The 11,926-nt window shown below is 50.9% G+C and overlaps 2 protein-coding genes across 6 annotated transcripts in view; one reads left to right on the forward strand and one right to left on the reverse strand.

The window, feature by feature from the left end:
- Nucleotides 1-1,745: 1,745 nt before the first annotated feature.
- FAM221B (family with sequence similarity 221 member B) lies at nt 1,746-11,771 on the reverse strand. Of its 2 annotated transcripts, XM_040265313.1 has the most exons (8): nt 11,559-11,771; nt 10,095-10,514; nt 7,390-8,032; nt 7,098-7,241; nt 2,812-2,922; nt 2,483-2,680; nt 2,173-2,292; nt 1,746-2,031 (listed from the first exon to the last, which is right to left on the reverse strand). In XM_040265313.1, the coding sequence occupies exons 3-8, from the start codon at nt 8,030-8,032 to the stop codon at nt 1,850-1,852; spliced, it is 1,398 nt and encodes a 465-aa protein (XP_040121247.1). In that variant the 5' UTR covers nt 10,095-10,514; nt 11,559-11,771; the 3' UTR covers nt 1,746-1,849. The 2 variants fall into 2 exon arrangements, with proteins under 2 accessions (XP_040121247.1, XP_040121206.1); XM_040265272.1 differs by lacking the exons at nt 10,095-10,514; nt 11,559-11,771 and adding an exon at nt 9,722-9,792.
- Nucleotides 10,933-11,926, forward strand: part of TMEM8B (transmembrane protein 8B) — a 25,312-nt gene continuing 24,318 nt past the window's right edge. Inside the window, exon 1 of one of the 4 annotated variants that reach the window (XM_040264930.1) lies at nt 10,933-11,653. In XM_040264930.1, coding sequence (XP_040120864.1) covers nt 11,128-11,653 — 526 coding nt within the window. In that variant the 5' untranslated portion in view covers nt 10,933-11,127. The remainder of the gene's footprint in view (nt 11,654-11,926) is intronic. The other 3 variants (XM_040265066.1, XM_040264983.1, XM_040264877.1) reach the window with 3 other exon arrangements.

The raw sequence follows: 11,926 nt of genomic DNA on the forward strand, positions 1-11,926 counted from the left end.
CAGGCAGATGCTTTACCGTCTGAGCCAATTCCATAATAACCAGTAATAAGGAATTCTACTTCTGGAGATAGTAATGATTTCTTTTGAATAGCCATATTAGAGAGTCTTTTCTCCTTCCGAAGGGAGACATTTGACCCTGCAATTTCCCCCAGGAGTTCTAGCAGTCAAAGTTGCATTCCTTTCCTGGGAAGAATAGATGACCTCACTAAATGTGGAAATGTACATTGGCCTTTTCTGTGCCCTGGAGGCTGCAGTAGTCTGTGTGCCTGTGGAGAAGGGCAAGTGATAAGAGGTGCTGGGATGTAGGAAGAGGAAACCAGCCAGGACTGGTAGGTGAGTACAAAACACTTGGAAACTGGTTATTTCTTTGGGTTCTTAAAGATACAGGTAGCACATAGGTCATCCTATTTTATAGACCCAGAAACAGAGGCTCTGAGAGGGAAAGTGACTGGCCTAAGATCATAGAGCCCATTACTGTCAGAATCTGCTATTCTCCATTAGAATCATGTAAGGGCTTCCTAGTCACTCCCATACACTCACCCATTCTGGCCCCTGGCCCCTGGATTCTCTGCTCCAGGCCCTCGTGATCACTTGTAGCTGCTCTCTGAAAGCTGCAGCACTCTGTGGGTTCTGGCCACTGTCTCCTGTACTTTGATCCCTACCACTGCATCTGGTACTGGGCCTCATTAGAGACTTCTGTTCCCTTTTTTTTTTTAAATCTGTTGATTGCATCCTGGCTTTACTTTTTCTTATTTGTGTGGTCAGCTCCCTCCACATCCTCAAGCCTTCTTTTGGCTTATCTTCTTCCTCCCTGACACTCTTCTCATCACCACCCATTAATCTAAATATTTTGCTTCTCTGTTTCTCTGACTTGGTTCCAGCTTCCAACTATACCTGAATCCTCAATTACCCACCCATCAGTGCTTTCTCCAGTTCCTTTCATTAACCTTCCCAAGCCTTTATCCCTCTTCCTGTCTCCTACCCGCTTCCCCCGCCCAACTCTTATCCCTTTCCTCCCCCACCAGAAACTGACCTTGTCTCCTACTTTCACAGGGGAACTTCCACAGAATTCTACTCCCTGCAACTCAGTGAGGGCCCCATCCTTTCTTCCTTCTTCGTGGTCCCAGGAAGTTGTGTTTCTCCTGTCCAGACTGAATCCCTTCACCTCTGCCTTTATCTCATCCTCTCCTTTTGTCTTTGGGATCTGGCTTCCCTAGGCATCTTTCTTTTTCTACTGTATCCTTCAAAGTCTTTTTCTCTACTGGTCTCTCCTAACTAAAAAGGATGCTTTTTTCCTAACTAAAAATTGCTTCCTTGATTCCACATCCCCCTGTAGATATTGTCTGACTTCTTCCCTGCTCTTTTCATCTAAGCTTCTTACAGAAATGCCTTCACACTTACTGTTGTTTGGTTACTCTCTCCACTGCACCGCTGAAACTGCACTTTCTGAAGTCACTAAAGACTTTCTAATTGCAGATCCAATGGACACTTTTAGTCTTTATCTTCCTGGAGCCCCCAGCTATATCTGACATCAGTGCTCCTTCTTGAAATCCCTCCCTCTTGGCTTCCTTGAAGCCATTCTCTCTTCCTGGTGCCAGAAATAGCCTTTTGACTGTAGGTGTGGTGGAGGCACACCTACATGGTTGGATCTACCCAGTCTCTTGCCCCACTGGAGTTGCTAACTCCAAGGTCCTAGGGTGTCTGCCCCAGACTGGGGTCTATCTGCTTCATACAGAGTCAGATTCCAGTGGTTTTCTCTTTATTGCTGATCTGGGCCAGGCTCACAGAGGCCTGCACCAGGTGTTGACAGTGTCTGTCCCTGGAGAAGGGAAGAGCAGAGGTGAAAAGGTCAGATATGGGGCTTAGATGGAAGGCCAGGCTGGACGTCGCGTGGGCTAGGGAGCCCTGGGGGACTAGGGTAAGAGCTGGGATGGCCAGAGAGCCCCTGCTTCTGGAGGGCCTCGAAGTCAGAGTTGTTGATGATGGCTTCTCGGAGGGTAGGCATCTCTGCAAAAGGCACATAGTCTGCTCCTGGGGGTATAAATCAGTGTGGGTGTGGGCTGCAGGAAGGAGGGGCAAAGTAGTCCTGGGTGGGATGGCTGAGGGCAGGAGTGCCTTCAGCTTGGCTGATTATAGACTTGAGTGGGCCCTGATCCCAGGTTGCCCTCTCACCGTGTGGCCTCCCTCCTCGCCGCCGGGTCTCCTCAGTCTCAAAGAAAGTCTCATGTTCCTCCCAGCGCCGGTCACAGGCCGCACAGAGGAAATTAGACTCAAAGCAGCTGCAGCAACAGCCTAAGACAAGGGGGCAACAAGGAGAGTGCAGGAAATTGGGACTTCCCCAGGGGCTGACCACATCCTCACATCTTCCTCACCAACTGCATGCCCAAGTCTCTCCTCCCAGCTCCCCATCTGCATCCCCAAACTACTTGCAGCCTATCCCAACCCATGCCCACCCCTGCACTCCCCTTGCTTAAGAAGGTACCTTTGACCCTGCAGGAATGGGACCCGGTAGCTGTGTGGTCTTCATGGCTGTGTTTGCAGCGACATTGGGCCCTCCAAGCCCTGGGGTCAAAAGTGGCCCGTCTCTTGAGCCAGAACTCACCCACCTCCTCTGGGCGTGATGGGATGAAGCAGAACATGAGGCAGCGGCACCGGCCCATGTTGCAGGGCACGGATATGTCTGTGAAGAGGGTTAGACCAGCACCTGACTGGGCTTGACCTTCCCATGTCATCCTCTCCCCAGAACCAACACACACACACATATGCGCTCACACATCTCAACACATGACAGAAGACAGTTACCCTCCACACCTGAGATGATCTGGTGCTCTCTCAGCAAGTGTCCACAAAAACACTTGGACTCATCCCCAATCCGGAAACAGTCCCATAGATAATGGGGGCAGCGCCAGCCAATATAGAGACCTGGGTATGGAAGGATTGAGTAATAAGGGAAAGTAACAGGGAAAAATAGCCTAAGCTCCCCGCGAAGTGTTCTTCCCTCTCCCTCCATGTGTCTCTATCGCCACCCACACATCCTCCTCCCTGCCCCTTTAGACTTTTTCTTCACGGTTTTTTCATCACCCCGCGAGTGTCTTCAGAGCCCGTCCCACCCGAGGATTCACTCCACCTGTGTCGGCCTGTCAGAGGGGACTGAAGACAGCCTTCATTTCTGAGCAGGAAGATTATGATAAATGAGCTTCTGTGTGATGATGCACATATTTCTCGCTGTGTTCTCTGTGACTGTGGGATTCTCATCTCCTCCCCTCCCAATGCTGAGCCCACCTTTGCTTGGTTTCCTTGAAGTGTCTAAGGTGATGGCAAAGGAAGGTGATGGGCCAGGTGCAGAGTAGGTAGTGGAGACTGGCTTCTAAGGAGCGTGGTGGTGAAGGGACCTGAAGAGGAGGAGGTGAGGCAGCCCCAGTGCCACAAGGAAGGAGGCAGGCTTCCCTCACTTGTTCAGGCTGGCACTGTCATATGTCCCTTCCACATTCCTGAGGTTACTGAACTAATGCCTTCTGTGAACTTGAGAAGGGCTGTCTATAGTTCCCCAAGGTTCAGGAGAAAAGGGGAGGCCAGAAGTCATGAGTGGGGTGAAGAGCAAGAATAGAGGCTTGTGAGGCTAAGAAACGAGGCATGGGAAGGAAGATGAGCCTAAGCTGTATCCCTGAGAGCAGGCACTGGCCAGAGGCTGCTGCCCTTGAGATGAGAAACTGTCTGGCTTCACAATTAGTCTCACCACAAGGCAAGGGTGGTGCTGAGTAAATGTGGGAGGAGATCCAGAGCATTTCCCACTCAGGTTTTCTCATCCTCTGTGACAGCTGAGAGTATCCCAACTTGAAGTCAACAATCCTGGGTCACCCTCCCAACCCCTCAGAAGCAGGGCCTTCAGCTCTAGGACTTGTAATCCTATTTAAAAGCTCCAGTGAACTGTCATCTCCATCAAAAACTTGTCCCTGACTTCCCCTTCTGTCTAGGAGTCCCTCTCCTCCTGCCTTCCATGACTCTTGTGCTACTCTTGTCACAGCACAGTGCATTCTAGTGGACTGTTCACTTGTATTCTCCTTTGACTGTGAGTTCCTCTAAGGAAGGCTCAGTCTTTTCATCACTGTTTTCAGTCCTCACACAGGACCTGGTACAAAATAGGTGCTCAGAGAATATAGAAGCTTGATTGAATAAGCGATTGAGCAAATTTCTTTAGGAGGGAAGAGAGAGCCAGTATTCCAGGTAAAGCCCTGAAGTTCCATAAGGAGAATGAGAAAGAGTCAAGTGTCCTCTGCTCTTTGACTCTGGCTAGGACCACAATCCACAATTCTGTGCCTGTCAAACTAGGTTTTCTTGTCTTACCCATGGTCTCTTAGGATCTGGAGCCTGTCCAGATGTGGCTTTTGGCTTTGATGCTTCTGACTTACACCGCCAGCCCGTTGTATTAGTGCCCCATCACACCAGAGAAGCTTGGTTGAAAAGGGGCAGAGTTTAGACCGAATCACAATGGGGTTGGGTGGAGGCTGGGATTCCACTGGAGGAATTCTGAATTCTGTTTAGAATAGCAGGATCCAGTGCATGAACAGGTGAGGTGCAGAGGTGAACAAGGGTTCAGTTCAGTTCAGTCACTCAGTCGTGTCCAACTCTTTGTGACCCCATGAATTGCAGCACACCAGGCCTCCCTGTCTATCACCAACTCCCGGAGTTCACTCAGACTCACATCCATCGAGTCAGTGATGCCATCCAGCCATCTCATCCTCTGTCGTCCCCTTCTCCTCCTGCCCCCAATCCCTCCCAGCATCAGAGTCTTTTCCAATGAGTCAACTCTTCGCATGAGGTGGCCAAAGTATTGGAGTTTCAGCTTTAGCATCAGTCCTTCCAGTGAACACCCAGGACCGATCTCCTTTAGAATGGACTGATTGGATCTCCTTGCCATCCAAGGGACTCTCAAGAGTCTTCTCCAACACCACAGTTTAAAAGCAACAATTCCTTGGCACTCAGCTTTCTTCACAGTCCAACTCTCACATCCATACATGACCACTGGAAAAACAATAGCCTTGACTAGACAGACCTTTGTTGGCAAAGTAATGTCTCTCCTTTTCAATATGCTATCTAGGTTGGTCATAACTTTCCTTCCAAGGAGTAAGTGTCTTTTAATTTCATGGCTGCAATCACCATCTGCAATGATTTTGGAGCCCCCCAAAATAAAGTCTGACACTGTTTCCACTGTTTCTCCATCTATTTTTCCATGAAGTGGTGGGACCAGATGCCATGATCTTCGTTTTCTGAATGTTGAGCTTTAAACCAACTTTTTCACTCTCCTCTTTCACTTTCATCAAGAGGCTTTTTAGTTCCTCTTCACTTTCTGCCATAAGGGTGGTGTCATCTACATATCTGAGGTTATTGATATTTCTCCCAGCAATCTGGATTCCAGCTTGTGCTTCTTCCAGCCCAGCGTTTCTCATGATGTACTCTGCATAGAAGTTAAATAAGCAGGGTGACAATATACAGCCTTGACGTACTCCTTTTCCTATTTGGAACCAGTCTGTTGTTCCATGTCCAGTTCTAACTGTTGCTTCCTGACCTGCATATAGGTTTCTTAAGAGGCAGGTCAGATGGTCTGGTATTCCCATCTCTTTCAGAGCTTTCCACAGTTTATTGTGATCCACACAGTCAAAGGCTTTGGCATAGTCAATAAAGCAGAAACAGATGTTTTTCTGGAACTCTCTTGCTTTTTCAATGATCCAGTGGATGTTGGCAATTTGTTCCTGTGCCTTTTCTAAAACCACCTTGATCATCTGGAAGTTCACAGTTCACGTATTGCTGAAGCCTGGCTTGGAGAATTTTGAGCATTACTTTACTAACGTGTGAGATGAGTGCAATTGTGCAGTGCCCCATAGATCAAGGCCTGGCCTGAGGGCCTGGGAGAGTCAAGTTCAAGCACTGTTGTCAGAGTCATTGCTCATCTTTCAGATGAAGAAGACTGAAGTTTGAGCTAGAGGAATGGCAATTATACCTCAGACTCTATAATCCCCTTAATGTGGGACAATACAGAGTGGGCTGTGCATTCCAGAGTAGGGCCTTCTACTCTGCCTTGATTCCAAACCCTCTTCCTGTTATAACTGGACGAGGACTGGGGAGGAGACATTATTGGGGATGCCATTTTGACTGCATAATATATTCATTTCCATGAGCCCACAGTCTCATTTGCATGATAACATCTCTTATGGTTAGAACATAACTCTATTCCCATCACTAGGGAAATAAACCCCCTTCCCCCAAATGCAGTGATACCTATTGAATTCAGTCTCGAAATCCCAGAATCCTCATAACAGGTCAGGCGACCTTCTTACCAAATTCCTACAGACGTGAAGTTCAGTGACACAGATGCACGTGCTCACACACAGAATGGTGTGTGCTCACACGGTTCATATGCACACCCTTTATATACAGAGATAGTGAAGCCTGGCATGCCATTAACAGGACTGTCTAGAATACTACTTCTGGGCTGAGACTTGGAGTTGATGGGACTAGAAGACATGGCTCTCTTTGGTGAGGAGACTTAGAGCTTTGGATTTCCAGGTGATCATGGGTCTGGCATGCAGGGATCACAGCCTTTTTTTTTTTAACTTTTAGCTGCACAATGTGGTGGGATCCTTGTTCCCCCACATCAGTGTCAGGGGTCAGTCCTGTGCCCCCTGCAGTGGAAGTGCAGAGTCTTAACCACTGGACTGCCAGGGAAGTCCCCATGACAGCCTTTTAATACATCTCCACCAAGGGGACTAAGGCCTTTTGCCTTGTTAGAGCAACAAGTCACCTGGAAACTGTCCGGGGTCCTGGGCCATCTCTGCTTTAGGATCTGTTTGGTGCAGGTTACCTGAGCCCTAGTTCAGCTACCTGTTCCTGCTTGGCTTTATATGAATATCCTCACTTTTTGTATGCATCCACCCTCATCTACTTTGGCCTACCCATTTGCTCCCCTCCCAGATTCCAGGAATGTGGTGGTGCCGTTTTCCACAAGGGCTATCCACTGAAGGAGCAGGTTCCTAGATCCTGTTGGATAGAGGGATGGCCATGAGCCCCTCACAGGCCCCTGAAAGGCTGCTTGGGCTCACCTGTTTGGATGGCATTCAGGGCTGCATCCTTCTCCCATTGGAAAAGATAATTCACTTGCGTACCAAACTTCCCTCTGTGCATTGCCTTAGCCACGTCCACCAGGTCTGCCTGTTTAGCAGGGACCACTGGGTGGATGGTGTAACCTGGGGAGGGAAAGGCTGAGTAACTAAGGGGAAGTGAGGAGGCCCCAAATCTAAGAGAAGGGGCCAGGTCACAGATTAACCCAACCTCCTCCTCCCGAGGCAGGTCAAAGATGATGCTGAGAAAAGGGGAATGAGCAGGAGCAATTACGGCTGACTCCTTTCTTCCCCTTCTTCTTGCCCAGCCAGTGTTCAGGCTGAGCTGTGTGAGCATTACTGTCAGCGACATCCATCTCTTTCTCGCCCTCTTCTTCCTCTTCCTTCACTTTTGTAGATGTGTCCAAGTAGACCTGGGATGGAGAGCCTGAAAGGGAGTGCTTTGGAAAGACTTCAAGTTCAGAGGTGTGGATGGACCTCTTTGCCCATGAGCTCTCGCTGGAGGAAGACTCAGAGAAATCTTCCTTTGGATTATCAGGGGAGGCATGGCTTAGTGACGAAGTCTGAAAAGCAAGTTGTTGATCTAGGACTTCAGGGATGTGGGTTGCCAACTGGGTCTCAGGGGTAAGGGTCTCCAAAGGGACCTCAGAGGCAGAGTGTTCTAAAGGGGTGGTAGAGGTGGAAGGCTCTACAGGGGTTTCAGAGGTGTGGATGTCTAAAGGGGTCTGGGAAGTGGAGGGCAACACAGGAGATTCAGAGGCAAGGGACTCTAACAGGGTTTCAGAGAGGGCAGGCTCTAAGGGGCTTTCAGGGATAGGGGGCTCCTGTGAGTCCTCAGGAGAGGGGTCCTTTGAAGAAAGGCTCTCTTCTGCATCCAAGGTGGTAGGAGGCTCTTCTGTGACCTTGTCTGCTTCCATCTAGTGGTAGAACAGGGTACATGTTTCATTAGGTTAGGATTAGAGGGTCTGCAAGGCAGGATTCCGGAGAAGACAATGGCACCCCACTCCAGTACTCTTGCCTGGAAAATCCCATGGATGGAGGAGCCTGGTGGGCTGCAGTCCATGGGGTCGCTAAGAGTTGGACACGACTGAGCGACTTCCCTTTCACTTTTCACTTTCCTGCATTGGAGAAGGAAATGGCAACCCACTCCAGTGTTCTTGCCTGGAGAATCCCAGGGACAAGGGAGCCTGGTGGGCTGCCGTCTATGGGGTCACACAGAATCGGACACGACTGAAGTGACTTAGCAGCAGCAGCAAGGCAGGATTCACAGGGGGCTATGGAATTAAGATAAAGTTTTTAGTGCACCTGAGATACGACTTGGGGGAAGCCAGATGAGCTCTGGGCCAGGGCTTGGTGCTAGGAGGTTCACCCATGTGCCTAGACCCAAACTGCGTACTGAAAGTCTGAAGCAGTCAGAATCCCATCAGTAGATGGTAGCAGAGAAGGTATCCTGAACATAGCATCTTGGCTAGTCCGAGAGCAGGGTTCTGGGTGTAGTTTAGGACCATAGAGGTCAGGCTGTCAAGTTCTAGAGACTGGGAAGACCAAGGCAAAGTGGGGGTTTGCTCCAAAGAGTGCAGAAGGATGCAGTGACCACAGCCAAGTCTTGTCTAAGGACCCCTCCCTGCCCTTGGTAATGCCATTCATGTTCAGTGCTTCAGCTACTTCCAGTTGTATGTTGACGACCCCTAAATCCGTATTTCCAGCTCAGACCCTGAACTTCACAGTCATACCCAACTGTCTGCTAGACATTGCTAAATTGATGTCCCACAGGTCATCAAAACTGAACTCTGGGAATTATCGTGGTCTTCTCCTTTCCTCTCAGCCAGCATCTTAGAATGAGCACCGAAGACTATCTTTCCTATCTTCTAAATATCCCACAAGTCCATTCTCTCCTCTCCTTTCCCTCCAATTTTGTTCAAATTCTCATTATTTTCTACCTGGATTATGCAATACCCTTGCTCCTCTGCTGCCTTCCCTAGCATATTAATCCAATCGTCCATTCTTTCATTGATTTATGTAACTTATGCTTTTAAAGAGCCTAATCTTAACACTTTTTTACTCAGGCACTGGACTCAGCTGAAAGAATCTGGAAAGGAGACCAGTTAACCAAAATGACAATACAAATGAGTTGGTGTTGTTCTGGGGTAAGCCCAGGATGCTGTGGGGACTGAGGTGTGCCTAATTTATCTTGGAAGGATGTCCAAACGGGGTCATGCATGCTAAGTCACTTCAGTTGTGTCTGACTCTGTGTGACCCTACAGACTGCCAGGCTCCTCTGTCTATGGGATTCTTCAGACAAGAATACTGGAGTGGGTTGCCATGCCCTCCTCCAGGGGATCTTCCCAACCCAGGGATCGAACTCACGTCTCCCACGTCTACCTGCATCGGCAAGTGGGTTCTTTTCCACTAGTATCACCTGGGAAGCCCAGGTACAAAGGGTGTCAGTCCTTCTTAATGACCCAGGTGTGAGACCTTTCTGAAATGGCATTCCTTTGCCTAAAAGCAATCAAGTGACTCAGCCTAAGGATTAGGTCCAAATTTCTTGGCCCTGACATTCAAGGCCTATCATCATTTGCAGCAATACCTAAGGATTCCAGCCTTACCTTCTCCTGCTCTCTACTTTGGTCCATGCTCCCCAAATACTACATTTATCATTTCTTAAACTCATTAGGGCCTTTCCAAAGAGGAAGTTTGTGTCAGAAAGTAGGGGGAGAAGTAGGATGATGGAGAGGAAGATAGTCAGACACTCAGCAAGAGGAGAAAGGGGGCCTGAGGGTGAAGAATCACACAGGATGGGAGGAGCAGAAAGGGAAAAAAGGGGAGGAGGGACCTGAGTGGAGAAAAGTCGGGAAGGGAGAGGATAAGGATGAAAAGCAGAGGATGGGAGGGGTTGGAGTGAGGTGGGAAGGGACAGGAAGGTATTAGGAGGGAGTGGGATGTGGATTTGGAGGAGGGGCCACTTGAGAGACTACATACCTCTAGGCTTTGTCTCGTCTGTTACAAATCTTTAGGTCAGGGTCTTGTCTGAAGCGGACCGGGAAGGGTTGGCCCCGAGGGAGAGAAGGCGCTTGGTTGTGGACTAGTCCTGGCAGCAGGCGTTGTGTGCTGACGCCTTGCCTATAAGTTACAGCTTGGGGAAGGGACTTGGACACCTGCAGAAGTTCGTGAGGGAGTTCGGGCCGGTTCTGAGGAAGTGGGGGAGGGGAAGGGACGAGGCGGTCCAGGGCCGAATTAGGGAGAGGCTTGACTGAAGCCTCTGGAACCCTGCCCCGGAGTGGAGGATCCGTCACCAGGGCAACCGGAACGTTTAGCAGTCTCCGTGGCAACAGCGGTCTGGTCACCTCCTCGGTGAGTGAGGTCTTCTAAGGGGGCTGCGTTGATCCGGAGGGGACAAACCTAGAGGGTTCACTTCTTTTAAGGGGGTTTTGCCGGATCTCTGTGAGTGGTTTTTTGCGGGATCTTTGTGAGACTCTGAGAGTCTCTGGGTAGGTCTGCGGATATCTGTGGGGACGTCCGTGGGTGTCTGGGTTTGTGAAGGTCTCTGTAGGGTTCCTATGAAATGTTTGTGAGTTGGTCGGTGAGGGTTGTGAGGACCTTATGGGGGGTGTCTGGACTCGGTGGTTGGGGTGAGAAAGGCGGGGACTCGGGTAGCAGGGACTGGGGCGGAGTCTGTCCTCGAGCCCCGCGGGGGCCAAGTAGGAGACCAATAGAATAGGGCCGGGGGCGGGCTTTAGTGAGAAGGACCAATCGACCTAATCGGAGGGCGGAGCGTCGTATAACGTCAGGCCGAGGCCGCAGCCGCGGGGCCTGGTTATCGCCTGTCCAGCGCAGCCCGGAGTCGCCCAGGCCTGAACTCCTACCCAGTCCCCGGCCTGGCCCCAGCCGGCTCGACTCCGGCCCTAGGCCCGCGAGGACACCGGAGGCCACCCCCGGGGGGTGGGAGCGGAGCCGCGGGTCAGCTCAGCGAGAGCCCGCGCTGGCCTGTCCGGCCCCGCCCCCGCCCCGGGCCATGGCTCAGCCCTTGTCCCGGCCCCTTGTCCTATCCCATTCTGGGCCTTGGCCCCCGACCCCGCCCTCGCTCCGCTTCCCAAATCGGTTCCAGTTCCCGCCTGGGTCCCAGCGAATGCCCAGATCCAGGTCCCAGCTCAGGCCCCCCCTCCAGTCCCTGACCTGGGCCCCATCCCAGCCCCAGCCCCTGTTTCATCTCTTTTCCCAAATCCCAGCCCGGTCCCTGTGCCAACCCCATTTTCAAAATTTGCTTAAGCCCGGGGCCCAACGCCTGCCCTTGTTCCAGTCCCCATCACAGCCCCTCCTTCCATCACACCCCCTACCCTTGCATAAGTCCCTGTGTCCAGCCCAGCCCAACTCTTTATCCCCGTCTGTGCCCTCATCTCTATGTTTACCCAAGTCTCTCCCACTGCCCACCCCTCTCTCTCATACCCCGCCCCTCTACCAGCCTCGACTCAGGTCTGGGCTCCAGCTGCCGTCAGCCTTACTGCTGCTGTTGCTGTTGTCTGTCCTTGGCCCAGGGGCTGGTGAGTGCAGAACAGGAAAGAATGAGGCAGGGATGGGATTCTGGCAGGGAGGAGTGGACTGGAGGGATTCAAGAGAGGTGGGACGTTGGCAACCAGATGGCTGGGGAAGAAGCAGAGAGAAATAGGGAGGAGGAGAGAAGACTTACATAACTGAGAGGAATTGGCAGGGTCAGAAGAGCGGCAGCTGTGGGCTTGAGCTCAGCAGGTGGCTGACAGAGACTGCACGGTTTTCTTTATGAGAGTCTATCTGGACTCCACTTTGACTCTTTTCCA

This window comes from Oryx dammah, unplaced genomic scaffold (assembly GCF_014754425.2).
Source record: "Oryx dammah isolate SB20612 unplaced genomic scaffold, SCBI_Odam_1.1 HiC_scaffold_1, whole genome shotgun sequence".
Classification (NCBI taxonomy): Eukaryota; Metazoa; Chordata; class Mammalia; order Artiodactyla; family Bovidae; genus Oryx; species Oryx dammah.

Bases quoted from the DNA above. Each gene is read 5' to 3' on its own strand.
- FAM221B (XM_040265272.1), bottom strand. From the start codon at position 9,748: ATGGACCAAAGTAGAGAGCAGGAGAAG. The intron at 8,033-9,721 runs GTAAGGCTGGAA...TTCTACCACTAG, and splicing joins AAAGTAGAGAGCAGGAGAAG to ATGGAAGCAGACAAGGTCAC. The intron at 7,242-7,389 runs GTAATTGCTCCT...TTCCCTCCCCAG, and splicing joins GGGGAAGAAAGGAGTCAGCC to GTTACACCATCCACCCAGTG.